A 25,072-nucleotide genomic window follows, 5' to 3' on the forward strand; every position below is an offset into this window, starting at 1 on the left:
CGGCAAAGCAAACTCTCCTGCCCCCGGCCAGTTGTGCAAGGCTTGACCCCTGCAGGGAGAAACCAAACCAGCCAGGCAGGTAGTGGGGCCTTCAACCCGAGGCTGGGAGAGACACAACCTCCATTGCGCCAGCTGTAAATCCGGGCCAAAGAAAGGGAACTGTTTGTTTAAACTTTCCTGTGTCCCTGCCAGGGGCTGCGAAAGGGAGGACGAGATGACCTCACAGAAACTGGAGATGGAAAAGAAGCATTGCGAATATGCAAGATCTTAGACTTGATGGGCCATCCGCTTGATCTGGGAGGGCAAATCCCATCATGCCTGACCCCTGGGCCTGTGCAGGACCGTTCCCTCCGGAGTACTGTGTTCCAGAGCGCTCTGTCTAGAGAAATGTTAAATGACTCCAGCGATGGGGGTCTTGACGCTTCCCTTGGGAGATGATTCTGCTGCCTGATAGATTTCAGCATTAGGACATTTTTTTCCTGTGTCTCATCTTCCCCTGTGCTCAATTTCATCCCATGACTCCTGGTGACACCCACTTGGCTGGTGTCCCTAGCCTCTGTTTGCCAGGAGCTGGGAATGGGTGACAGAGGATGGATCATTTGGTGATTCCCTGTTCTGTTCATTCCCTCTGGGGCACCTGACATTGGCCACTGTCAGAAGACAGGACACTGGGCTAGATGGACATTTGGTCTGACTCATTGTGGCCGTTCTTATGTTCTTATAATGGGTCTTTCCCAGCTCTAAACTGCTGTGGCTAAAAGAGCTCCTGCCATCCTTGGCGGGATACAGACGGGAATAGTGAGGTGGGAGATGATTTGCCCTTTGTACACAGCGCTGGTGAGACCGAGGCAGGAATGCCGTATCCAGTTCTGGTCTCCTCAGTTCGAAACAGAGGTTGAAAAATTGGAGAGGGGGCAGAGAAGAGCCACAAAAATGATCCAAGGGCTGGAGCAAACGCCTGACGCAGAGAGATTGACGGAGCTCCATCTGTTTAGCTTACCACAAAGATGACTGAGAAGTGACTTGATTACCGTGTCTAAGTACCGCCGGGGCAGTAAATTACTGGGTACTAAAGAGATCTTTCACCTAGCAGAGAAAGGCATAACACGAAGCGAGGGCTGGAAGTTAAAGCCAGACAAATTCAAATCGGAACTGAGGCATGAATTTTGAACAGTGCGGGTGACTAACCACTGGAACAAACTTCCAAGGGAAGTGATGGATTCGCCGCCTCTTGATGTCTTCAGATCAAGACTGGATGCCAGGAAGAGATGTTAGGGGTCAGTGCGGGGATAACTGGGAGAAAATCTATGGCCTGTGTTGTACAAGATTAGATGATCTAAAGTCTCTTCAGGCCTTAAAATCTATGAATCTAAATTCTTTGAATCTAGGTAGCAGGGCACAGAAGTTAGCCTAGAGATGGGGACAAAGTCTGCAATGGAAAACTCAAACAATGCAAAGGTTAAAACAGTGAAGGTAAAAGGCTAGCATGCCGGGGCTCCATAAAACATTTGATTCTTATGGTGATGGTTGTCTATATTGCATTTCTCTCATCAGTTGCATTTTGTTTGCTTCAGCCTTGCAGGAAAGTCCCAGACCCCAGGACTGATCCTTGGTTAGAAACTGAAGGAAATGTAATAATAATGTAGAAACCACCCAGATGATAGCTACCAATCCAGTTTGTTTACATACTTCATGGCTGGCTTGTAAAGGATGCTCAGGGTCACTGTGGGAAGCCAGCAGGCCTCGAAACTCTTGCAGGATGCCCCAGGGTTTAAGGAGAGAAGTATCACTGCTCATGGCCATCTTGGAAGGTCCCATTCACTCAACACGCACAATGTGATCCACCTGGGCAGAAGGAACCCCGTTGATTATAATGCAAACCCATGGGGACGCAAGGGGCTGGTTGCAGGGACCATTGACTCGGGTTGCAGGCTTGAGACCGAAAGGTAGTGGGCCTGATTCTGCAGTGCCCTGCACTCTGCGCAGTCATTCCCACCGGGCAAAGTGGGTGCGCAGCAGGTGTAAGACGTGCCCGTTGTGTTTTGCACCCATGTTGCACTAGTGGGAATGGCTGCACAAGATTCAGCGCACTGCAGAATCAGGCCCACTACCTTTAGGCCTCAAGCCTGCAACCCGAGTCAAGGGATCCTGCAATCCGCTTCTTCAGCTGCACGAGATGCATCTGAAGAAGTGGGGTTTTTTATCCACGAAAGCGTGTGCCCAAATAAATCTGTTAGTCTTTAAGGTGCCGCCGGACTCCTCGTAGCCCTCCCCAGCCAGCAGGTCAGCAGCGTATCCGGCTGCGTGCTCTGCGTCCCCACTGGCGGGGGTGGCACAAAGCAGGAGTGTCACGGAGGACTTTGCACTTCCAGCCCTTGGTTCTCTAGTGCCACAACTCTGCCACAAGTCGATAGCAGTGCCTCCCTTTCGTTGGAGACTCCCTGCTGCCCTTCCCAGGGGCATGGACCCCCAGCTACAAAGCCTTTCCATCTCTCTAGGTGTTTAACTACCCCCCTGCCAGCTGCTAAGAGTTTAGATTCTTGCCTATTTGCTTTTCTCGCTTGAGGTCTTTCTGTGGGAGGAGCTGATCCATAGAGCCCCTGGGAGAGGCAGGGCCACTTAGCTGGCAGCCGGCCCAGGGCGTTCGTTAGGTAACCATGCCGTGTTTCTTTCCTTGGTGGGGTGTAACATGTGCTCCCAAGCGTGTAACAGCCGTGCCTCCCTCTGAATGCCACGGAAGTCAGCACACAGGACAGGGCGGGGTGGTTACCCAGATGCCTGTGGGGATGGCTATGCTGCATCTAGGAGCAGGTGGCAGGGTGGCTGGGGCTCGCTCCCAGCTGCAGAGTAGACACACCCTGGGTGCCTCCGGTGGGCAGCCAAGTCACCCCCCCCCCCCCTCGAGAGGGGCAGTCATTCCAACATGGCTGCTCTCCTCGCCGCTTCTTTAAAGGGCAGTTTCTGTGCTGGCCTGGTGACCCCGTGGTCAGTGCTTTCTCCAGCCCCTGATCCAGCTCCGGCTGGGGCACCATCTCCAGCTAGCAGGATGCCATGTATGGCCTGGGGGGGGTGGGAGGTGAAAAGGAGACGTTTTCAACAGGGAGGCATTTTGGGAGGTGGGGGAATGTTTCCTGCATATTTAAACTAACCCTTTCTCTCCCACTCATCTGACACTAAGCTCCCCGAGATCGCTCTTGCAGCTCTGCTAGGCCTTAGGTCCCCATCGGGCTCTGGTATTAACCCTGTAATCCCCTCCCCTAGTACCGGTTCCCCCAGCTCCTCCAGTGCCCTGCGACATTTGAAATGACTGGACCGTGGTTCAGTGATCTGAGCAGCCCTGAAATCTCTAGACTCCCGGGAAAGACAGGATCAAACCCCACCAGACTCACCCACCTGATCCTTCCAAGGCTGGTAAAGTGAGCATCACGCCCCTTATTCTAAGAGACCGCCGAGCTCTCTGCCAGCTCTGTGCAGATAGTGAAGATCCAACATCACTTTCCATGAGGACAGGGGGGTTCCCCTGCTCTCCTCAGCCCAAACCTTTCCCCACACCCACGTGTGGTACAATGTGCAAGTTGGTGGCCTCTGTCCCGGAGGGGCTACGGCGGAGCGGCACGGTCTCTTTGCAGGGCATGATGAGCGGAGCTCCAGCAGGAGCTCTGCCCGCGAAGGGGCTTGCGGGGAAGGGTCCTTTGGCAGAAAAGGCACCGTGTATACGTCAATTACTACTAAGCCACCTAGCAGCCCTAATTGGCATCGGAATTGCTAACAGGCCCTTGCGGGAAGCAGAATCGGGGCTGTAACATACTGAAACCTGACGTGCTCCTGCTAAATTCTCTAGCCAGCAGCCCTGTTTTCTACTGGAAATGAAGTGGATCCTGCCAGGGCCCTGGCTTGTTTGCTTAGCCTAGCTGCAGTTAAACAACCAAAATAGTGCAGCTTTTCTTCCCAGCAATGAGCTGATTTGCCTAGAGGGAGGTGGTGCATCCGAGAACCTGCCCAGAACGGGGTGCTCACAGGTTGCAACCAATGCCGGTGGAGGGGTGGGCGGAGAGCTGCAAAGGGTGGACCTAGCCACGAGAGGCCCTGCCTGTAAATCTGTTCCTCCAGTCAGGATGTTGCGGGTGAGTCTCGCAGGTTCTTGGAGAACCCCAGCCTTATTTTGAAGGGGTGTTTCCATTCTAGTGACTCAGGCCCCAGGTAGGGTTGCCACCTTTCTAATCGCACAAAACCGAACACCCCTGTCCCGCCCCGCCCTGCCTCTTCTCTGACACCCCGCCCCACTTGCTCCATCCCCCACCCTCATTCACTTTCACTGGGCTGGGGCAGGGGGTTGGGGGGTGTGTAGGGGGGTGAGGGCTCCAGCTGGCAGTGTGGGTTCTGGGGTGGGGCTGGGGATGAGGGGTTTGGGGTGAACGAGGGGGCTCTGGGATGGGGTAGGAGTGCAGAAGGGGGGTGAGGGCTCCGGCTGGGGGTGCAGGCTCCAGGAAGGGACTCCAGGCTGGGACAGTGGGTTGCAGTGCAGGAGGGGGGTGAAAGCTCTGACTGGGGGTGCGGGCTCCGGGAAGGAGTTTGGGTAGGGGAAAGGGCTCCAGCTTGGGGCAGTGGGTTGGGGTCCCAGCGGCACTTACTGTGGCTCCTGGGAAGCGGCCGCCAGGTCACTGTGCGCTGCCCTCGAGCTTGCAGGCGCCACCCCCGCAGCTCCCATTGGTTGTGGTTCCCGGCCAATGGCAGCTGCGGAGCCGGCACTTGGAGCAAGGGCAGCGCGCGGCACCTCCATGGCTGCCCATGTGTCTAGGGGCTGCACGGACATGGTGGCCACTTCCGGGAGCTGCGTGGAGCTAGGGCAGGCAGGGAGACTGCCTTAGCCCCGGGCCTCCACTGCACTGACGACCAGAGCCGCCAGGGTCCCTTTTCGACCAGGCTTTCCAGTCGAAAACCGGAGGCCTGGCACCCCCAGCCCCAGGCTGCAATGAACTCTGCACTGGCAGCCCACTGCACCCACCTGGCGCCCATTTGCAGAGAGCTCACTGCAGGAGTGAGGTCTTAAATATTTGCCCTATCAGAGCATTTACAATCCAAAGGAGCCCCGCAGGTACTGGCCATTATTTGTTGATGCAGACAGAGGGGCCATGAGCTGGGATCCGTAACAGATCCTGAAACAGAACTCATCAGCCTAGTCATTCTGAGTGGCCACATCTTATTGCCTGGCAGCTGGATACAACAGCCAGTCAAAGGTGGAAGCAGCTGCTCAGAAATGCCGCACTTAATAAGCCAAATTCATCCCTGCTGTGGAGCCAGTTATGCCTTTGATTTACACCAGGGAGGGTTTTGCCCCAAGATGTTTTCTTTCCGGCCTTGTCCATTTTAATTAATAATTAAGCGGACAGGGCTGTGTGGCCCAGGGGTCTGCTCCGGGGGAAGTCCATTTCAAAGCTGGGTCTGTTGAAAGCGTGAGTCTCTCCTGGCTAAGCTAAAGATCCAGCCTCTGGCTGCAGCTGGAATAGGCTTACACCTGCTGTGGGTGCGGGACCCCTAACGCACGAGGTCCAGTGGTTTGCACTTCCATCTGTGTGGAATGCCCCCATTCTGCCCCGGAGACCGCCTGCCACTTTTGGTGATTCGACAGGCACAGTCTCCAATTTTCAATCAAGCTTTTGCTCCTTCGGTTGCTCTGTGAACCTCCCCCTCCCCCCCGGCCCCTCCCAGGGGAGAGGGGAACCCGAGGAACTAAGCATGGATACTGGAGATTCAGTGAAACTGATGCTACACATAGGGCTCTCAGACGCACAAAGCAAAGGGCGAGAAATCATTATGTTCTAAACTAATTTCTTCCCATTAGCATCGTCTTCAGTGTTTCTTGTAATAGTAGGTAAAAAAGGTCACGTCTGACCTTAATACTTCAATCTAAAAGGGGTAGTGCCAGCTAATGGCTGGGCGGGGGGGGGTTGGCAAAAGTAGGGGTGGAGAGGCAGGTGTCCAGGGAGCGAGAATGTTAAATAATCCGTATGGGTTAATGACGAGAAATCCCATTCACAGTGGAAAACTTGGGCTTTTTTTAGACAGGTCCTAGAACAAGACTGGCCAAAAGGGGATGGCGCTGTGGAACCCAGACGGGACTTTAATTGTTCAAAGGGAGCAGGGCAGGTCTAGGCACAAAGGCCCAGGAAAGGATCAGAACTAGCAGGACTAGGTAGGTTCACTTTGGGGTTTTGAGTTGAGAGCAATGAGAAGCTGAAGCTCTGTTGCCCTCCGGTGTCAGAACAGCAGAACGGCAGCGGAAGAAACCAGTCCAGGACTGGAATCAAACCACTGGCCATTCCATTTTCATGAATGGTAAGGCAAGACCCTATGAAAGAAAGCATGAGGCGTTAGACGTACCCTGTGGCTCTCTGACGTCTACATCCCATTTCCGTGAGACTTAGGAACTTTGGAAAGGCTACCCTCTGGCACCGAATGGCTGCGTAACGCTGGGTTTCATTGGGGCACTGAATGAAACAGGATAAAAACCCTGACCTGGTGACTAGAGCATAGTGAGCTACTGCTGCTGCGGTCGCATTTCGGCTACAAACCTCTCCGGCCGTGCACGAAATCTATGCCAGGCTGGCATATGGCCGATGCAGGGCTGGAAACAATTTGTGTGTGTAAAGTAATCTAGGTCAGTTTCATCCTTATTATGTGTAGTGGAGTAGCTTCTAGAGCAGGGGTTCTCAGTCTTTCCAGATGACTGTCCCCATTTCAGGAGTCTGATTTGTCTCGCGTACCCCAAGTTCCACCTCACTTCAAAACGACTTGCTGACAAAATCGGACTTAAGAATAAAAAGTGTCACAACCACACTAGCCCTGAACAATGGCTGACTTTCCCAGGTTCACCATATCATTATAAAATAAATCGACTGGAATACACATATTGTGCTTGCACTTCAGTGTGATACTTGTGAGCCTCGTCTGAAGCCTGAGCCGACCGGGGCTGACGCATGTAACTTCGCTTCAGGGGGCCTCTGTGGGTGGGGCCCTGAGCAATTGCCCTGCTTGCAACCCCCTAAGGCCGGCCTTGCACTTGTGACCCCCCTAAACCTGTTCCCCCCCCCCCGCCCGGTTGAGAAACACTGATCTAGATGAGTTGATGTACCCCCCTGGAGACCTCTGCATACCCCCAGGAGGACGCTTACCCCTAGTTGAGAACCACTGCTCTATAGGACCAAACCAATCTCAGGGCCCCACACGGCTAGGTGCTGCAGACACGCATCATGAGAGACAGCCCCTGCCCCCAAAGAGCTTACTGTCAAAATACACAGTGAATGTAAGAACCCTTTCCTGCAGGCTATCATGCTGAAGGCCCTTACAGATACAGAGCCATAAGCCAGGCCCAGACAGGGCCCAAGGGCCTTGGGGAAGGTTAAGAACCAAAAACTGCAGCCAATTTCTTTCTGCAGAAAACATCTCTGATTTCCTAGGCTGAGAATTTCTCCAACACATTCTCCTTGCAGCCACCATGACAGCTGCTGCGTCCTGACGCATCCCTACCCTTCCCGTTAGCAGCGGCTCGCAAGCTGTTCTCTACAATAATTAGCCACAAGTCCAGGCTAGAACATTTGCTGGAACAATGTGTTGTACTTTGTTTCACTGGAACGATGTGTTGCGCTTTGTCTGTTTCCTCGGGACTGCGCTGAGAAAGGCAGCAGGAGCCCATGGAGCAAACTGTCCCTCGTGCTCCAGGCGCAGATGTGATTAACCCTCCGGTTGCCGGATTCGAGATAATACACAAGGCCGATATCCAAGAACATCCTGTCAGGAAAGGCAGTGTACTCTTGCTAAGCACGGCTGGGGTTTTTTAAAGACATGCAAAATGGCCTTAGCCCTGCACCCACTGGAAAACTGTGGGCACAAAGCAGGTCTCTGGTTGGCACGCACACCCCCCCTTTTTTGCCTGCAAACCCTTAAACATTTCCAATGCATTTGCAAGAGGTCCTTGGAAAAGGTAGCTCTTGGTGTGCTTTGTGCGGCCAGGTGACTAGGAGCCTCGCCAAACCGTGAGTGTTACCGACATCAAGGGGCAAGTAACACAGACCGGGTCCTCCGCTGCCCCTACAGCTCGAGCTGCCCCTACAGCTCGAGCACACACACCCCCCCTTTTTTGCCTGCAAACCCTCAAACATTTCCAATGCATTTGCAAGAGGTCCTTGGAAAAGGTAGCTCTTGGTGTGCTTTGTGCGGCCAGGTGACTAGGAGCCTCGCCAAACCGTGAGTGTTACCGACATCAAGGGGCAAGTAACACAGACCGGGTCCTCCGCTGCCCCTACAGCTCGAGCCATCCTTCACAAAGCGCTTGCTGGCAAAGCAGCTCTTCCCACAACGTTCCTATGGACCTGACTCAACAAGGGGCTTAAGCACAGGATGGCGTTTAAACGGGATTATGCCGGTGCTAAAAGTTAGGTAGAAAAGCAGGGCCACGATTTTCAAACCAGACTAGTGATTTTGAGTTCCCACCATGAGCCACCTGCAAGGGGCCTCATTTTCAGAAAGGGCCAAGCACCCACTCCGCTGACAGACCAAGCCCATTCAAGTGTCTCTAGTGCCTTTTGAAAACGTAGGCCTGTGGGCATGTGCATTGCTAAACAGACAGTGACAGTGAAAGCCAGTCCCAGCTCTTCGGTAAACACGCCGGAGTGAGCCAGCACCCATTCCAACGCCCGGCGTGGAGAGAGAATGGAAAAGCAGCTTCCAGATTGCACTGAGCTCCTGGAAAATACCCACCTCCTTTTATAGCTGCGCTAATGCGCTCGCCCTTGACAAAAGAAGCAGGAGTCTGTCCCACGGGGAAATCCGGACAGAAAGGGCTTTGCAGCGCCACCACGGTTCAAAAATTAACTCCACAAAGGGCAGGTGGGTGAAAACAAACGCTGGAGCAAAGCAAGGACGGAAAATCCCAGAAAGCGTTTCTTGCATTTCCTGCCGTTAGCCGGTTTGCAGCTCTGCCTTACCAGGAAACCTGCAAAGCTTTAATTCCCAGACCAACAGGTTTATATCACATCGCTCAGCTGAAGAATGACCTTCGGGCAAATATTATAATAATCGCGTTGGCGTGTGCATTTACACCACTGCCCTCTGCTGTATGTAATCTGAACTGAGTGTGTCATAAGCCCTATACTGCGAGCAGCTCATGACGATTCTCTGTGAGCTCAAACGATTAGCACCTGGGCTTTTTGGATCAGAAGGGTCAGTTCTATTCCCACTGCTGCTGTGGTATGCTGCATGCTAACAGCTGTCAAGTTCCCAGCTAGTGCTCGCTTTGTCACAATGCTTCCTTTCTGAGCAGCTCTGCTACCTGCACCGTTCCTAGTCACATCCGCCAACTTCACCCACGCGACTTCGTGTACCCATTGGCATGAGCAGAGGGGTGCAGCCACACCTACAATCAGCCACCTTCTCCCTACATGGCCGCCTCGGTCCCCGATCTGTAAAACAGGGAAGATCCCTACCCCCTTCTCCCGGCCTGTGTCTGGTGCTGGAACGGGCTCGCTGGGGGTCTACCCGTGAAGCTAGGGGTGCGAGTCCCAGCTCTAGGAGCGATGCATCAAAACAGCATATAGCACGGAGGGTGGGTGGCTAGGCTTGGCTTTTAGCAAGCTAGCTGGCTGAGAATGAGCGGGAATACGCCTCCGTGGGCCGGGAGTTACATGCTCCGCTCCAAGCATAGACAGACCCTTAATACAGACGTACAGCACCTAGCACAACTGGGCCCTGATCCCTTCAGTGCTACTGTAACAACTCCTACGTACTAGTGCTCCTCACGAGAAAAGCACCCGAGCAGTGCAAGCCACGGCCGCCGGGACCCATAGAGTTTCTGTAGCACAGCTGTGGGGGACCAATTTTCACCCTTCTTATAAAGCCCATTGAATTGAAACATCAGTCTATATGCTCTCTCTCTCTCCCCACAATGCCTTTTAATTAATTTCCTCTTCAGAGCGGTTTTGTTCCCCTATTCAATTGTTTCCCTGTTCGCTCGGCCTTGTCCCTGCCAAAGGCCTTTACAGCTGAGGTTCCTGGCTCGAAAGCCTTGATTCTTTGCTCTCGCACAATGCAGGACCACAAGGATTGTTGTAACCGGAGGCAACTGTCTGTCCTTTTCCCTCCACAGCAGTGTCTCCCGCCCGGCCCCTGGGGAAGTGAGTCATCCCTTTGTTTGCATCCCCCCAACTTTCTTTTCTTTGGGGTTTATATTTAGGTCTTTTCTAAATAATTCATTTGCATGGGGTGGGAGGAAGTGGGGGATTTGTGTTTAAACAAGTGACTCTAGATTGTTATCAACTCCGCTCTGACCTTCCTCCATTTAGCTAACAGAATTCTTTGCGGTTCGTGAGTTGTGTTATGGTAGAGTTACGAGGTCCCATCCAAGATCGGGGCGGCACAGCCACAGAGCAAGGTACAGTCCCTGCCCCAAAGAGCTGAGACTCAAAATAGACAAGACCAACAAAGGGTACGGGGAAAGGAGGGCTGGTTGGCCCTGTTTTACAGATGGGGAAACTGAGGCAGAGAGCGCTGGCCCAGTGTGTTGGCACATAGAGTCACACAAATGGAGGAGAGCTGAAAGGGAGCTCAAGCCGTCCATCCGCCCAGCCTGAGGCAGGATTAAGTATGTTTAGACCACTCCTGACCCATGGTTAATGGCTAACGTGTTCTTAAAAACACTGGCATGTGTCAAATGGCTCCTGGCGAAGGGGGCCAGCACGTCCAACACTCTGGCTATTGAATTTATTCTCTCCTGTTGAAGTGACTTGCCCAAGGTCACAGAGTCAGTGTCAGAGCTGGGGACTGAAGCCAGAGTTCCTGCAGCCCGGGCCATTATCGTAATCCCAAGACCAGCCCTTCCATCTAAGGAAGGTTCTGCTCTGCTTCTGGTGGGACTGTAACAGGGGCAGCTGCCTCCCATGTATCCCCTTGCGGGCAGGGGCCACTCTATGGCACCCTGCTCCTGTTTCCCCACCCCCCTTAGCGCCTTTTAAGAATCCACAGGGCAAGGGTAGTTCAAACATTCTCCCTCATTGAGGCCAGTGACCTACACGAATAGGTCAGTCTTCAGCCCAGCTGGCCTTTACCGTTTCTCTCCGGCTTGGGCAGGGTCTCTGCCAGGCCACCCACTACCTGGAGAGCTAGTTCCTCACATGTCCCCGCAGGACCCTTCTTGCTCCCTGCAGTAGCTGCAGACTTAGCTGCAGTTTCCTGGGGTTCCCCTTTAAGCGCAGCTCTGGCTGAGGGCATCGCCCGATTCCCCAAAGGCGGGATCCTCCTGGGGTAAGGTTGGCTTAGCCCCAGGCTTTCCAGCCTCCCCCTGCCCCTTACAATGACTGATGCACATTACATTCCTCTCAATGGGGCAGTTCTGCTTCGTCACTGACACGCAGGGAGTCGGATTTGACGAAGTCGGACTGTTCTTAATGTTTCCTCTGAATACTGTAGGGGTGCCTCAGTTTCCCCTATGCATTTCTTAAGTCTTAAGGCGATGCTCGGGAACTGCTCCCTACGAAGCCAGTCAGGACTCTGGGGAAGTCTCCTCTCTATGAGCAGACTGTCTGCAGGACACACAGCTCACACGGCTTCCACCTTCCTGGGTCTGACCTTGGAGCATTCAGCATCCTCTGCCCTTCCGTGCGCTTCCCGCAGCGAGTCCGCCCACGCAGGGTCCTGGGGAAGCCAGAGGGTCCTGCCCCCCAACTCCGCAGTCAGATGGGACTCTCAGCCAGCCAGTAAAACAGAGGTTTATTAGATGACAGGAACGCAGTCTAAACCAGAGCTTGTAGGTACAGAGAACAGGACCCCTCAGCCGAGTCCATTTTGGGGAGCATTGAGCCAGACAACCAGTTCTGCACTTCACTCCTCGTCCCCAGCCAGCCCCAAACTGACTCACTCTCCAGCCCCCCCCCCACTCCTCTGGGCTTTGTCCCTTTCCCTGGCCAGGAGGTCACCAGATTCCCTTGTTCTCCAACCCCTTTAGCTCTCACCTTGCAGCGGGGAAGGGCCCAGGCCATCCGTTGCCAGGAGACAGTGTGTCGGCCATTTATGTACCCTGGCCCTTTGCTCTGCACCAATTACACCCCCTCATCCCACCCCCTAGAGACTTAAGAACTGCCTAGGGGAAACTGAGGCACCCCCACAGTATTCAGAGGAAACATTTAAGAACAGTCCTGCTTCATCACATTGGGACACTCCAATTTTATTCCCAGCTCTGCCATGTGGGGTATATTTACACTGCAAAGAACCCCCCACCCCCAAGGCTCAGAGTCCAGCTTGACTGACGTGCAGCGTGGCTAACAGTAGTGTAGACTTTCCCGCTCGGGCCACAGCCTGGGTGCCAAGGCTCCACCCCATCTCCTGAGGTTGCAGAGCCCAGGCTGCAGCCCAAGCGGGAATGTCTACGCTGCTCTTTGTAGCCTGAGCCAGAGGCAGTTGACCTGGACACCAGGATGGGGCAGGAGGGTGTGTTCTTTGCAGCGTAGACATACTCGGAGGGTCGAAGCTGATGGCTCATCTCCCCAGGAGCAGTTTCCCCACCCACCATGTGAGAACAAACTCGTCCTGGCCCCGGCAGTTTGTGTTGTCACCAACACCCGGGCAAGGCAGGTGCATAACACCCCACGCTCAGCGTTCTCCACCCACACTCACAATTTACAGCAACTTTGCACGGGTGTGAGCGGTGACACAAGCTGCAAGGGAAGGGGGTAACTCCAGGCTCCACTGGGTTTCAAAGGATGCCGCAGACAGAGGCTTAATCGGAGAGGATGTCTCTGCACCTGAGACCAGCCGCCTACTGTAATTCCTTGTATTGGCATAGACCTAGAGGCCCCAGCCCCTTTGCGCTAGGCGCTGTACATACATAACCAAGAGACGCTCCCTGCCCTGCAGCTCTCACAAGGGCAGGAGAGGATGAGACACAACAGGTGTCTATAAACAACACAAGTTTCAGAGTAACAGCCATGTTAGTCTGTATTCGCAAAAAGAAAAGGAGTACTTGTGGCACCTTAGAGACTAACCAATTTATTTGAGCATGAGCTTTCGTGAGCTCATCGGATGCATCCGATGAAGTGAGCTGTAGCTCACGAAAGCTCATGCTCAAATAAATTGGTTAGTCTCTAAGGTGCCACAAAACAACACAAGGTCGCACTGAGCGGACAATGGGATAAGTAGCAGTCACGGCCTGGCAGAGGGGAGGTCTAAGGTGGGATTTGAAACCCACGGCCTCCTAGAAAACAGGAAGGGGGAAAAATGCAAAAGATCGCCTTCCTCTGGACGTTTAATAACTGGGGGGTAAAATTATTACACATGCCCCCCATTGCCAAAGACTCTGGTGCTGAGCAAACAGTTACAATAAGACACAATCCAATCCCTATCAAAACCAGACAGAACACAGACCAGCAAACACGCATGGCTTCATTGTTCCACAGCACTTATACCTGCGTGATGCGCACTCGGTTTTAAATGCGGACTGCACGCCTGGTTGAGGATGGGGTGGGAAATCAGTAAGTCTTAAGCACCCACAAATAGCAAAGCTCATGTGAAATTCGGAGAGAAAGCTCCATAAAGGAATCCAGTTTAATCCTGTGTCAGTCAGCTAAACCTTGGCAAATGCTCCCCGCCAGTGAGGTTTGCTGGGCTTCCAAGCCAAGCGGTGGCAGTTCAATTAATTGTGGGGTATTTAAGACACGGAATGTATAGAAATAGAGGCGTATCCCTTTAAATGGTTTGTAGGCCCTCCAGGGGCGCTCACCGTGTTCTGTGTTGCAGAAGCTGCCAGAGCAGCAGCATGTGCAGCTTGACCTGGCTTTTCTATTTTTTTTGCGGGGGGCGGGGGGGTACATTTAGTAAACGAAGTTATTTGGGACCCAGCAACGTACTGCGGGGAACAAACCCAGACAGGCGGAGGGAATGGATAACAATCCCCACAGCTCCAACGCCTACGATCATTGCTAACAGGACCCAGGAGCATGTAGCAAGAGGGAGGGGAGGCCTTTAAACACACTGGCAGGACTTGCTAGCTGGACGGTCGCTGTCTCGCTTGACATCACGGGGGACTGGACTGAGCGTGAATCTCAAGAGCAGGAGCCAGGCTCCGCAGACAGGGTCTGGGAGACGCTCAGCTCGTCCAAGGCTCAGGCAAAGAGAGCAACACGGCACACACGGATCAGCAGGCTGCGTTAGTGGGAAAGGATTGGCCCTGACTGGCTAAGCACGAAGCATGGGGAAAAGCCGGCAGAGGTGGGGGAAGAGGAACGCCTCCCTGCACCCGTGACTATTGCATGGAGATCCAGCCCCACAAGGCTCCTTCCGGCCCCGTTTTCAGCCCTCCCTGGTATCATTAAGGCCATGTTTTGATCAGCAGGGCTCTCACTCCCACCCCTGGAGGAGCTGGGCTCTGCTTGATCCCCCACTCCTCTGCCTGGTGGGGTGAGAGTCCACCGAGACGGTCTTATCACCCTCCCTCATTCGTACACCTGCCCCAGGAGCGGAGGTCTCTCTCCAGAGGCCGTTAGGGCGTCACTGGGCTGAGCGCGCCCGCAGGGTGATCTCCATTAGGCTGGAGGTCTCCAGATCCCTCCACAACCAGGGTCCTCAGGAGCGGAAATGCCCCCAAGGAAGCTGGCCCTCCATCTGGCTGTTGGCCGCATTGCCAGCATGACCCATCCAGGGGCTCACAGGAATGGCTTTGGGAGCAGACCCTCAAGCCAGGCTCACGGCTGGGACCAGAGCTCTCTGGGCTCTGAGGGGTAGGTTGGGACCAGGGAGCACTAGATCTTGGTGGTGCGCCACTGGGATATGCCCAGACGATCACTGTGGAATACTCCACCTTGCTTTGGCGTCTTGCCTGAGTTTGGTCTGGGGTGGTCACGTCTCCACGGAGGATGGTCTGGAGGGGCTGACTGTATTTATCCCCGGCGCTGGAGGCCTCTGCTGGCCAGGTGCTTTCCAGGAAGGACTTGCACATTATCATCTCCTCCTGCTGGCCACAGATGACTCCCGAGACCCCATGGAACGGAAAGTCGGGATACCCCGCTCTCTGCTTCTTGCTCGGTTCCACTGGGAAGTTCCCCAAGTCCTGCAAGGGTGAGGAGGTTACATGGAGAGCTGAACGAATTATTGATTTTTTTGGTTTACGGGCAGATGCCCCCCCCCCCCCCCAAGAAAGTAAATGGTTTGGTTTGAATTGAAACTGAATTATTTGGGGGTTCTCTCACTGAAATAAACAAACAAATTCATTTTGGGTTGAACTAAAATGTTCTGTTTGACTCTGATGAATTTCACCCCCCCCCCCAAGTTTTTTGGGACAGGTCATTTTGGGGTATTTTTCACCCACCTTTTTTTAAAAAAAAAAAAGGGTACCAACATTTCAAAAGAAAAATGCCGTTTGGAAACAAGAAGCCAAAACATTTCATTTCAAAATGGCCAAACTGTTTTGACTTTTTCAATTCCACCACCGCCCCCCGCACTCCCGCTTCATTTTGTTTTTCCGGCCAAAATTATTTGCTGAATTCAACCGAAATTCACTCGTCATTTCGCTGCCTCCCAAATGCATTTTTTCCGTGACTTTACTATCTGCCAAAAACATGCCCCCCAGCTCGAGTAATGCGCACAGCCGCTGGTGACCTGTGACTGCGACAGCCAACGGGCAAATTACATGTGTCCCTCCCATCCCCCCCATAACATGATGGTGCCAGCCAATGATGCACAAAGGAAGGGCCCAGGGAATGGGTGGCTGGCAAGCAGCTGAACTTGGCGCATCCCTGCAGAGAAAACCCACCGGGTGCCCGTGGCTGAAGAAAAACAGAGACCTGCACCTTTAAGACCTTGCAGGGGCAGGAGACATATTGCTATGTTTAAGGGACTTAACACAGTGAGAGAGCAGTGGTGGGGCAGTCAGACAATGGGCGTCGTGCCTGGAAGCTCAGCACTGAGAGATGTCAAGTCATTGGGGAAGGGTGTTTTCTTGTCCCGTGGGGAGGGTGGCTCGGTGTGACAGGGGACCTGGCAGAGACCCGGAGATCTCCCAGCCTGGGTAGCCTCTCTCCCTTCCACTCCCGCCTTCTCTGTGTGCTCCTTGGAGACATGACCTCCAGCTCTTACGGCACTGGGAAAACAGCCTGGGGGGGCCGGGGGAGGGAGAAGCTTACAGTCTGCTCCTCGTACATTTGCCAGAGACGGCGACCAATTCCCAGAATAGGGCGCAGGAAACCCTCAGGCAGGCAGAGCCAGCTATTAGCACTCCTCACATTGGCCATTTTCAGTTATTAGCAACATTTGGCTGGGGACAGAGCCCGATCCCCTGGCTTTCGCATTCAAGGGATCTGGATATTAGCACCTGCCTGGCCACTTCCTGACACTATTTTTTGTTAGTTGCAGCCCTGCAGGCCCCCGGCACCCAGCTCCTTGTGGAAAGCCCCGACCGCAGGCAGGCTTGTGGGGCTGCAGCCAGGGAAGGAAGCACTGGAATGTGCGCCAGACCCTGGTGCCAGACCAGGGTGCAGCCTGGAGAGCACAGGGGAGGTACCATGCAGCCCTATGGCCTCCCCTGCCCCTGCTCCCTGGGGAAAAGCCTGGCGTCCAGCGGTAAACCCTCTCCTTGCTGCTGTGCAGCACCGCAACTCCCCAGGACTGCCCCACACTGCAGGGGCCTTCCTCTTACTGGCGACTTTTGGTTAACTAGCAACTTCCTGCAGCGCAGAGAGGAGCAGAGAGGCAGCAAACCGAACAGCACCCACCACATCTCTGCAGAAAAACGTGTACTCACCAGCCACAGCTTCTGTGGCAGCCAGCTGGCCAGGTGGCTTTTAGCGGGGTCAGGGACGTGCGGCCACAGGCAGCCCTGTATTCTGCAGAGGACAACACCCTGCATTGGTACGGAGATGACCACGTCGAGGAGGGAAAGACCTCTACATTCTTGCGACTAGCATGGTCTCCCCAGGGATTGGAGGCTCCATTAGCTAGGGCCCTGACACTGGATCCAGAGGTACCAGACTAGGGGGCTGGTCCAGCACTCACTGAAATCAACGACAGGCTTGAGTGGGCTTTGGAGCAGGCCCTCTGAGCTTTGCTGATTATGTCTGCATTGCCTAGGGATGCCTACGGCATTGACTAACCTACCAAAGCCCTGTCCTAGGATGCACCGGGCTCAGGGTGAAGGATTCTGGGAACGGACTCTCTTTGGTTGCTCCAAAGCTCTGGCAAGAGTCCTGAAGGGAACGCTAAGATCACAGGAACACTAAATGTTTTAAAGGGAAAGATGAAGGCCCTTTTGTAGATAGGAAAATAACGATGAGAGTCCACATTCCTACCGGTTTCAGAGTAACAGCCGTGTTAGTCTGTATTCGCAAAAAGAAAAGGAGGACTTGTGGCACCTTAGAGACTAACCAATTTATTTGAGCATCAGCTTTCGTGAGCTACAGCTCACTTCATCCGATGAAGTGAGCTGTAGCTCACGAAAGCTCATGCTCAAATAAATTGGTTAGTCTCTAAGGTGCCACAAGTCCTCCTTTTCTTTTTTCACATTCCTACCGGAGCACTTCCCATCCCAGAGGGCTCGGCAAACTCTGCACAGGGATTCCTGCACCCACCACGGAGATGCAGATCCCGGGGCTTGGCAACCTGCCCTGAGGGGACGAATCCTGCCCTGGCTGGGGGATGGACGGGGTGGGACCTTGTAGGTCTCTTCCAGCTCTGACTTCTAGGATTCTGCGAGTCCCTGCTAGGGGAACGTGGCGGCTTTTTAACAGCACCCGGCGCCCCATCCTGCCGCTCAGGACAAGGAGTGGAGGGGAACGTTGTGTCCACCTAGAACTTCAGGAACAATTAAGGAGGTGGAAGGGCACATAGGACACCAGGGCTAAAATCTCCTTGGCAGGAAGCGCCACGAGATCATTCATGGCCGAAAGCCCTCTGCGGGTTGAGTGTAAATTCTCAGCTACAGGATGGGTCCTGTGGCAGCGCAGCATTCCCTAGCGCAGGGATCAGCAACCTTTGGCTCGTGGCCTGCCAGGGAAAGTCCCTGGCTGGCTGGGCCAGTTTGTTTACCTGCCGCATCCACAGGTTCGGCCGATTGCAGCTCCCACTGGCTGCGGTTCGCATTTCCAGGCCACTGGGGTCTGCTGGAAGTGGTGGCCAGCATCTCCCTCGGCCCGCGCCGCTTCCCGCAGCCCCCGCGGCCACGTGCCAAAGGTTACCGACCCCTGCCTTGCACCATGCTGGGGTACGGGGCTTAGTGCCGTCTCAGCATGAAGAGCATCCTCCGCTGAGTTACCCACTATCCTCCCCAGCCCCACGCTGACTCAGCAACGTGGTAGAGGGCACTCACTTCTCGAACGCCACTTCCTTGCAGTATAGTACCTGGCTGTTCCTTGGTGGTCCGCCATCCAAGCACTAACCAGGCCTGACCCTCCTTAGCTTACAGGATCCAATGGGAGGGTTGGGGGAGGGAAATCACCCTCACCCACAGACACTCAGAAGGGTGGCCGGATGGGACTCACAAACATACGTACAGGGGGTGCTTGAGGACGCAGGCCAGAGCAGCCGTGATGAGCAGGACAACTAGCCCCACGCACAAGGAGGACAGCAACAGTTCAACCTTCCCATTGTCTGTAAAGAAAGCAGGGAAAAGCTTTAGGTGTAAAGCCACTGGGGACCAACGAGCAAGAGCCCTTGGGAGCCTGCATTGCAGCCCCCCCACGGTGCATGAGCTGACACGCTAGGGGTTTGCCCAGGGACAGCACAAAGCCCAAGACCAATGGCAGTCCACAGGGACTGTCTCCCATTCTCTGCTGCCCCGCATAATTCTTTGCACCCATGCAAGGTGGGTGTAAGACGTGAACATTCTGGCTGGGGGACACTTGGCCCTGGCGTACAGGGCCATGCACGGCAGCGGGGACACAGGCCTTGTGAATGTACCTGATGCAAAATGGAGTGACCAATCTCAAGCCTTAGGAAGCCTGGAAACTCTAGCTTATGGGGAGGGGGTCTGGGGGAGAGGACCAGTACGGGGATGGAAACAGGAGCAATGGGATGGAGCTGGGCAAAGCGGAACATGTAGGCGGAAGTGCAGAATCGAGAGCGATCCAGCGAACGAATCATCTGCCCCAGGGAAACGGTGGAAGCCCCATAGCTTGGTTGGAGCAGATGCTGGTAGGAATCCATCCTACCTTGGCCAAGGGACAAGCTACATGTGCCCAAGCAGGTCTCTGCCATCTCATTTCAGTGCCTGCTGACCCCTCCCAGCACCCCCAGTCCAGGGCATAGCACCCGGTTCTCCACTTTCCTCACCAAAGCTGCTGGTTCGGATGGAGAGGACAGAGCCCTGGGTGCTTCCCCCGTCGGTGCTGACGGAGATGCCCACCCTCACCACGGAGTCGGGAGCCAGGCCCACGATGAGATAGCGACGGACGGAGCCGTTCACCACCACGGCTGTAAGACAGGAGATGCCGCTGCTCAGTCCCAGCTGGTGAGCCCAGGCCCAGCCAGCATGGGTCACAAAGCCGGGTGGTGCCTTACCCTGGGCGTCTTTCCCCTGCTCCTCGTAGGAGATGGTGTAGTTCCGGATGAAGCCGCCTTGCTCCTCCAGTGGGACCTCCTCCCACTGCACCTCCACCTGGGATGGCCAGACCCGGGTGGGATGCAGAGTTGGGGCACGGAATGGAGCTGCAACCACATAGGGGGTGGCGAGGAAAGGGTTAACCAGCCCCAGCCCAGGCACCCAAAGCCGAGATCTCCTCTCCCTTCATTCCCAGCTGTGGTATTTCAGGCTTTTCATCAGCAGGATCTCAAAGCCTGCCACAAATATTAACCCTTTCCATCCCCTCCCCACAACTCCATTAATGCCCATTTTACAGATGGGGAAATGGAGGCATAGAGCAGCTATGTGACTTGTCCAAGGCCATGCAGCAGGTCAGTAGCAGAACTGGGAATAGAACCCAGGAGTCCCGCCCTGACCACTAGACCCCGCTCTCTCCTCCTTGCAGGAATGAGGGGTTCCAGACTTACAGAAACCAACTCCATGTCTCCTAGGAGCTCCCCAAACCATCCTCTGGCTGCAGGGAGGGAGGGGAAGATATGAGCTCAGCAGGAGACACAAGACTAATGCTTCCCCAGGAAAGCCACTGGCACTCTTCAGTGGCCCCTGCACCTTTTCCCACATCACTGGCTGGAGCGCTGCCGGGTTTCTCTTAGGGGTGGAAGGGATCTGGCCGCGTCTGCCCCGAACACTCAGCACCTACCCATCTGCTTTGAGTAAGCGCTTGTAGAGCCTGCAGCCCGGACGGCTCCGTCGCTCAGGGCAGAGATCGTCAGGCTGTAGAGATAGCCCGGCTCAATTGCCTCTGCGGGGACATGACAACGACAAACGATGGTGAAAACTCCCGTCTCTTCCGCATCACAGCCCCAGGGGACGTGCACCCCAGAGCATGGCCTCCCTGCTTCCCGCTTCAGTCCCCCAAGGGGGTGGGAGGCTGCAGGAGAGCTTGGGGGCAAAGTGGGTCCAAACAAACGGACGGACATTTCTCTAAGCTGGAGCACATCTGACAAGAAGACTCAACCCACATGCTTCAGGGTATCCACTGATCACCATACTGGATCAGGAAGGAATCCACCCCCGCCCCATGCCGACAAAGCCATCAGCATCACCTATTGTTGGACTTGCCTGTTCCCCGCTGGTAATTCCTATACTCCTGCCTTGCCTGGCTATCCAACCTCACACCCAGCCTGGGGGACGTGGGCTGACGACAGGGTTTGAACTTGGGACCTGCAGTACTAAAAGCCTGAGGCCGTAACACCGGAGCTAGAGGAGTAACTCTGCAGGCTAGGAGCAGGAGTGGGTTCTTCTCCTCATCTGTTCCTAGAGGAGGACAAAGACCCGCCTCTCGCTGGCTCGGTGCTGCGGGCATTGACAGTGCTCTGCAGGGGCTTATTCATGACACTACCTCTGATGTGAAGTCCTAGCTAGGAATGTGGAGGAGGGTCCTGCCTCTGTTTCCCCCTCTCCCTCCCCCTGCTCTGTCACTTCTGGAATCACTCCCCCACCCGCCAGTCACCTGCCAGGACCACCCTGCTGATGTTCCCCGGCTCATAGCGCCAGCTGCTGCTCTGCCCCCAGTTCTCTGACGCCCGGCCCCACTCGACGACATAGGCCACTCCAGCAAAGCCAGGGGGATCCCACCGCAGAAGGAGGCTGCAGTCGCTCGCCGGAGAGACCAGGACGGGCAGCTGCGGCACTGAAAGGAACACAGGGATAGCAGAGAGGGAGGCATGCCCAGGGCTGGGCTTCGGGTGCTCACGTTTCTGTGGGGGGAAGGACCGTTTGCCTGTCTCCCCCCAGACCCGGTGCTGAAGGGGAACTCGGGTCAGGTGGTGCAATGTCCCCCTCCGGTGGTCCCTCTGCCTGGGCGGGGAGAGATGGAGCCGACAGGGTCCCTGGGGGCTCCCAAGCATCCGTTGTGCTGTGGGCCCCGCGCTGTCCACACGTGCTCCAAGAGGGCAGTGCACTAGTGGGGCTCCCCATTGTATCAGCCCCTGCCGGGGGTGCAGCTGAGACTTCCCCAGCCAGGGTCCCATTATGGGCTTCACCTCCCCTCCCCGTGGGAGCCCAACGCCCCAGGGCTCCCGGCCATCTGGTTGGGAGCCGCCCCCAGATAGTGATAAGTGCCTGACCCCCCTCACCCCGCCAGGCACAGAACCCCTCCCACATCCCCCTGCAGGCCGAGCTCAACGGCACAACCAAGCGCTGGGCCGGCCACCACCCCACCCTGCTGAACGCTGCCTCGGGAGCGAGACCCAGGCCTGGGGCGCGGAGATCAGGCTGGGCCTCACCTGCTGGGGCCTGCCCCGCCGGGATTGACAGCTTGGTCGTGGGGGACTGGCCCACTGAGTTGCTGGCGGTGAGGAAGAAGGTGTGTTCCTCGGAGGCCGGCAGCTCCAGCGCGCACTGCAGGGAGAGGGTGAGGCATGCCACGACAGCCGGCTGCCCAATTCGCTGCCAGCGGAGGGTGTAGGTCAGGATCCTGCCATTGGCTTCCTTTGGCTGCAGGGGCTGGGAGGGAAAAAGCCGCGTCAGGCCAAGCCTCACGGCGGTGCAGAAGTTAGGTGGATGGCTGAGCTCTCCTGCTAGGACTGGACTGAAGGAAGGACGCAGTAGAACTGGCTGAGAAATGACTTTCCCCATGAAACACGTTTTCATTAAATAACCCTCTTGCTTCTCAGAGTCTCCATGAAAAGCCGCCATTATTATTTTTTTGGACAAAAATGGAAATTTTATCAAGACAAACCCTTTTTTCTGGAGAGAACAAACAAACCAGTCCCAAACAAATCACTTGGATGTTTAATTTCCTAGCAGTTCCAACACCATTGCAAACAGGGAATCATCATCAAGTGGGTGTGTTTCTAGTGGGGTCCTGCAGGGATCGGTCCTTGGCCCGATGCTCTTTAAACACTTTTGTCGATGACCTGGACGAGAACATAAAATCATCACTGATAAAGTTTGCAGCTGATTATAAGACTGGGGGAGTGGTCACTAATGAAGAGGGCAGATCACGGATATTGAGCAATCTAGATAGGTTGGTAAGCAGGACGCAAGCAAACAATATGCGTTTTAATACGGCTACATGTAAATGTCTACACCTAGGAACAAAGGATGTCGGCCCAACTTACAACAGGCTCTATCCCAGGGAGCAGGGACTCTGAAAGAGATTTAGAGGTCATGGCCGATAACCGACTGAACCTGCGCTCCCAGTTGATGCTGTGCCCAAAAGGGCTAATGAGACCCTTGGATGCATAAACAGGGGAACCTCGAATAGGAGCAGAGAGGCAGATTTACCTCTGTATTGGCACTGGTGTGACTGCTGCAGGAACAGTGTGTCCAATTCCGGAGTCAACAATTGAAGAAGGATAATGATAAATCCAAGCGGGTTCAGCGAAGAACCACAAGAATGATTAAAGGATTAGAAAAGCTGCCTGATAGCGACTGAGCTCCTTGAGTCTATCTAGTTAGCTTAATGAAGAGAAGGTAAAGGGGTGACTTGATCACAGGCTCTAAATATCTACACGGGGAACAGAGCCCATTATCAGTCTCGCAGACACAAGTGTAACCAGATCCAATGGCTCCAAGTTGAAACTGGACAGATTCAGACTGAACATAAGGTGTAAATTTTTAACAGTGAGGTTAATTAAGCACTGGAACAATTACCAAGGGTCATGGGGCATTCTCCATCAGTGACAATTTTTAAATCAAAGGTGGATTAAAAAAAAAAAAAAAAAAAAGATGGGCTCTAGTTCAAACAGGAATTATTTGGGGGTAGTTCTGTGGCCTGGGCCATGCAGGAGGTCGACTAGGTGATCACAACGGTCCCTGCTGGCCTTGGAATCTAAGCATCGAATACACAGAAAACATAGGAGAGAAAGAACAGGTGAGTGTTAAAGAGAGAGAACCAGAAAGTGTGAGTGAGAGAATGTGAGCAAGTTCAGGAGAGAACAAGGGACCAAGACAGGCCAATAGAAAGTGTGATTGAGGAGGAGATGGAAAGTCCGAGTGACTCAGAGAGAGAATCAGCTATGCTGATGTCCCTGTTCTTATGGAGCAGTCTGCATCAGGGCAATGGCCCCTCTCAGGACGTCTACACTGCCCACTAAGCCCACAGTCTGACTCAGGTTTGAGCCCAAGCTCCCCTTTGTTCACACACAAAATCAGTCTGACTCGAGTCCACAAGCAACTCAGGATCTGGGTCCTAGAACCCTGCTGGGGACAGGTTGGGTGAGAGCACAAGTCCTGCTGTCACTCAGGTTCAAGCCCTGTCATTTTGCAGTGTGGACACACTGCTCAACCCACTGACCTGAGTCAGAAGGGCTGCATAGTGGAGCGTGGACAGGTTAAGCACAGCTGTGAGACCTGGGTCCAGTAACCGTAAAGCCAGGTTTACAACGCAGCGTGGACACTGAAGTCCACACGCTTGGGTGACAGAGAGATGCAGGCTTAGTGTGCAGTGTCGACACCCCCGCAGTTACACACCATGCTGCTTCAGTACTGTGTCACCAATGTGCCTGTTTGCATAATGCTTGAAGAGACAGGAGATAGCCATGCCTCCAGGCTGGGGCTGCTGCTGGTGGAGAAATATCTGCTGAAACTTTTTTCCTCCAGTCGGAAAATGTCAATTTGTTGAAACCGAAACTTTTCAGTGGGATGGTTCAACGAACCCTTCAGTCAAAACCAGAGAGAGAGAGAGAGAGAATGTGAATGACTAGTCAATGGACTGGTTGTTAGAGCTTCCACTAGGGGCAGGGAGAGTTGCCCTATGAGCCGTCTCTAGGTAACAAGTGCCTGGTCCCCCTCACCAATGGGGTTGTTGGGTGCCTGCTCCAGAATAGCTAATTGGTTAGGGCCCTCACCTGGGAGGTGTGACCCACGTCCTAACTCAGGCAGAGCAGGGGCTATCGTGGGTGGGGGTCTCTCTTGAAAAGTTTCAAAAGGTTGTGGCTTAGTCCTGATGTGGAATGAAAACAAATTTCAAACCCTCAATTTTTTTTTGTTTTACCAAAAACCGGAATTCTTGTTTTCCACCCAGCCCTAGCTGGGACACAAACCCACATACAGCCCAGCTCCTAAATCCTTTCCCAACCCTTCCCAGGCAAACAAGTAACGATCTGGGAATGCAAAGGCCCAATGTGCCCTGAATCATCCAATCTCTCTTGGGGCTGGCCTGGTCGTATTTGCAGAACTTTGTCTATCCCTTGGGGCTTGTCCCTGGTTCTGATGCTACTCATGTCTGGCATGAATAGCTCATGCCGGCATGAATCAGGAGCAGCTCTGCTTAAAATCAGAGTGAAACAAGTGAGAGGAGAAGTCAGGCCCATTGATGTCAATATGGCTTTGCCAGCAGAATTAAGCCTTAGACCGAGCCCTAAAAGCTGGGGATTCTCAGTCAGGGACCCTGCGGCAGATGGTTCTTGTTAATTGTACTTCATGTTCTTTTTTTTGATCATTAACTGCTGCAGGGGCAACCACATGGAGTCAGGCCTGGAGTCACCCATGACACGTGCAATGCAGGACTAT

At 54.3% G+C, this 25,072-nt stretch overlaps 1 protein-coding gene across 1 annotated transcript in view; it reads right to left on the reverse strand.

Moving 5' to 3' along the window:
* Positions 1-13,289: 13,289 nt before the first annotated feature.
* The window catches only part of LOC141977723 (granulocyte colony-stimulating factor receptor-like), a 29,580-nt gene continuing 17,797 nt past the window's right edge, over positions 13,290-25,072 (reverse strand). Inside the window, 9 exon segments of the mRNA XM_074939351.1 lie at positions 13,290-15,091; positions 16,781-16,862; positions 18,525-18,621; positions 19,303-19,443; positions 19,531-19,677; positions 20,253-20,354; positions 21,066-21,321; positions 21,323-21,357; positions 21,841-22,060. Of these exon segments, the coding sequence (XP_074795452.1) occupies positions 14,525-15,091; positions 16,781-16,862; positions 18,525-18,621; positions 19,303-19,443; positions 19,531-19,677; positions 20,253-20,354; positions 21,066-21,321; positions 21,323-21,357; positions 21,841-22,060 (1,647 nt within the window). The 3' untranslated portion in view covers positions 13,290-14,524.

The sequence above is a fragment of the Natator depressus genome, chromosome 25, assembly GCF_965152275.1.
Source record: "Natator depressus isolate rNatDep1 chromosome 25, rNatDep2.hap1, whole genome shotgun sequence".
NCBI lineage: Eukaryota > Metazoa > Chordata > Testudines > Cheloniidae > Natator > Natator depressus.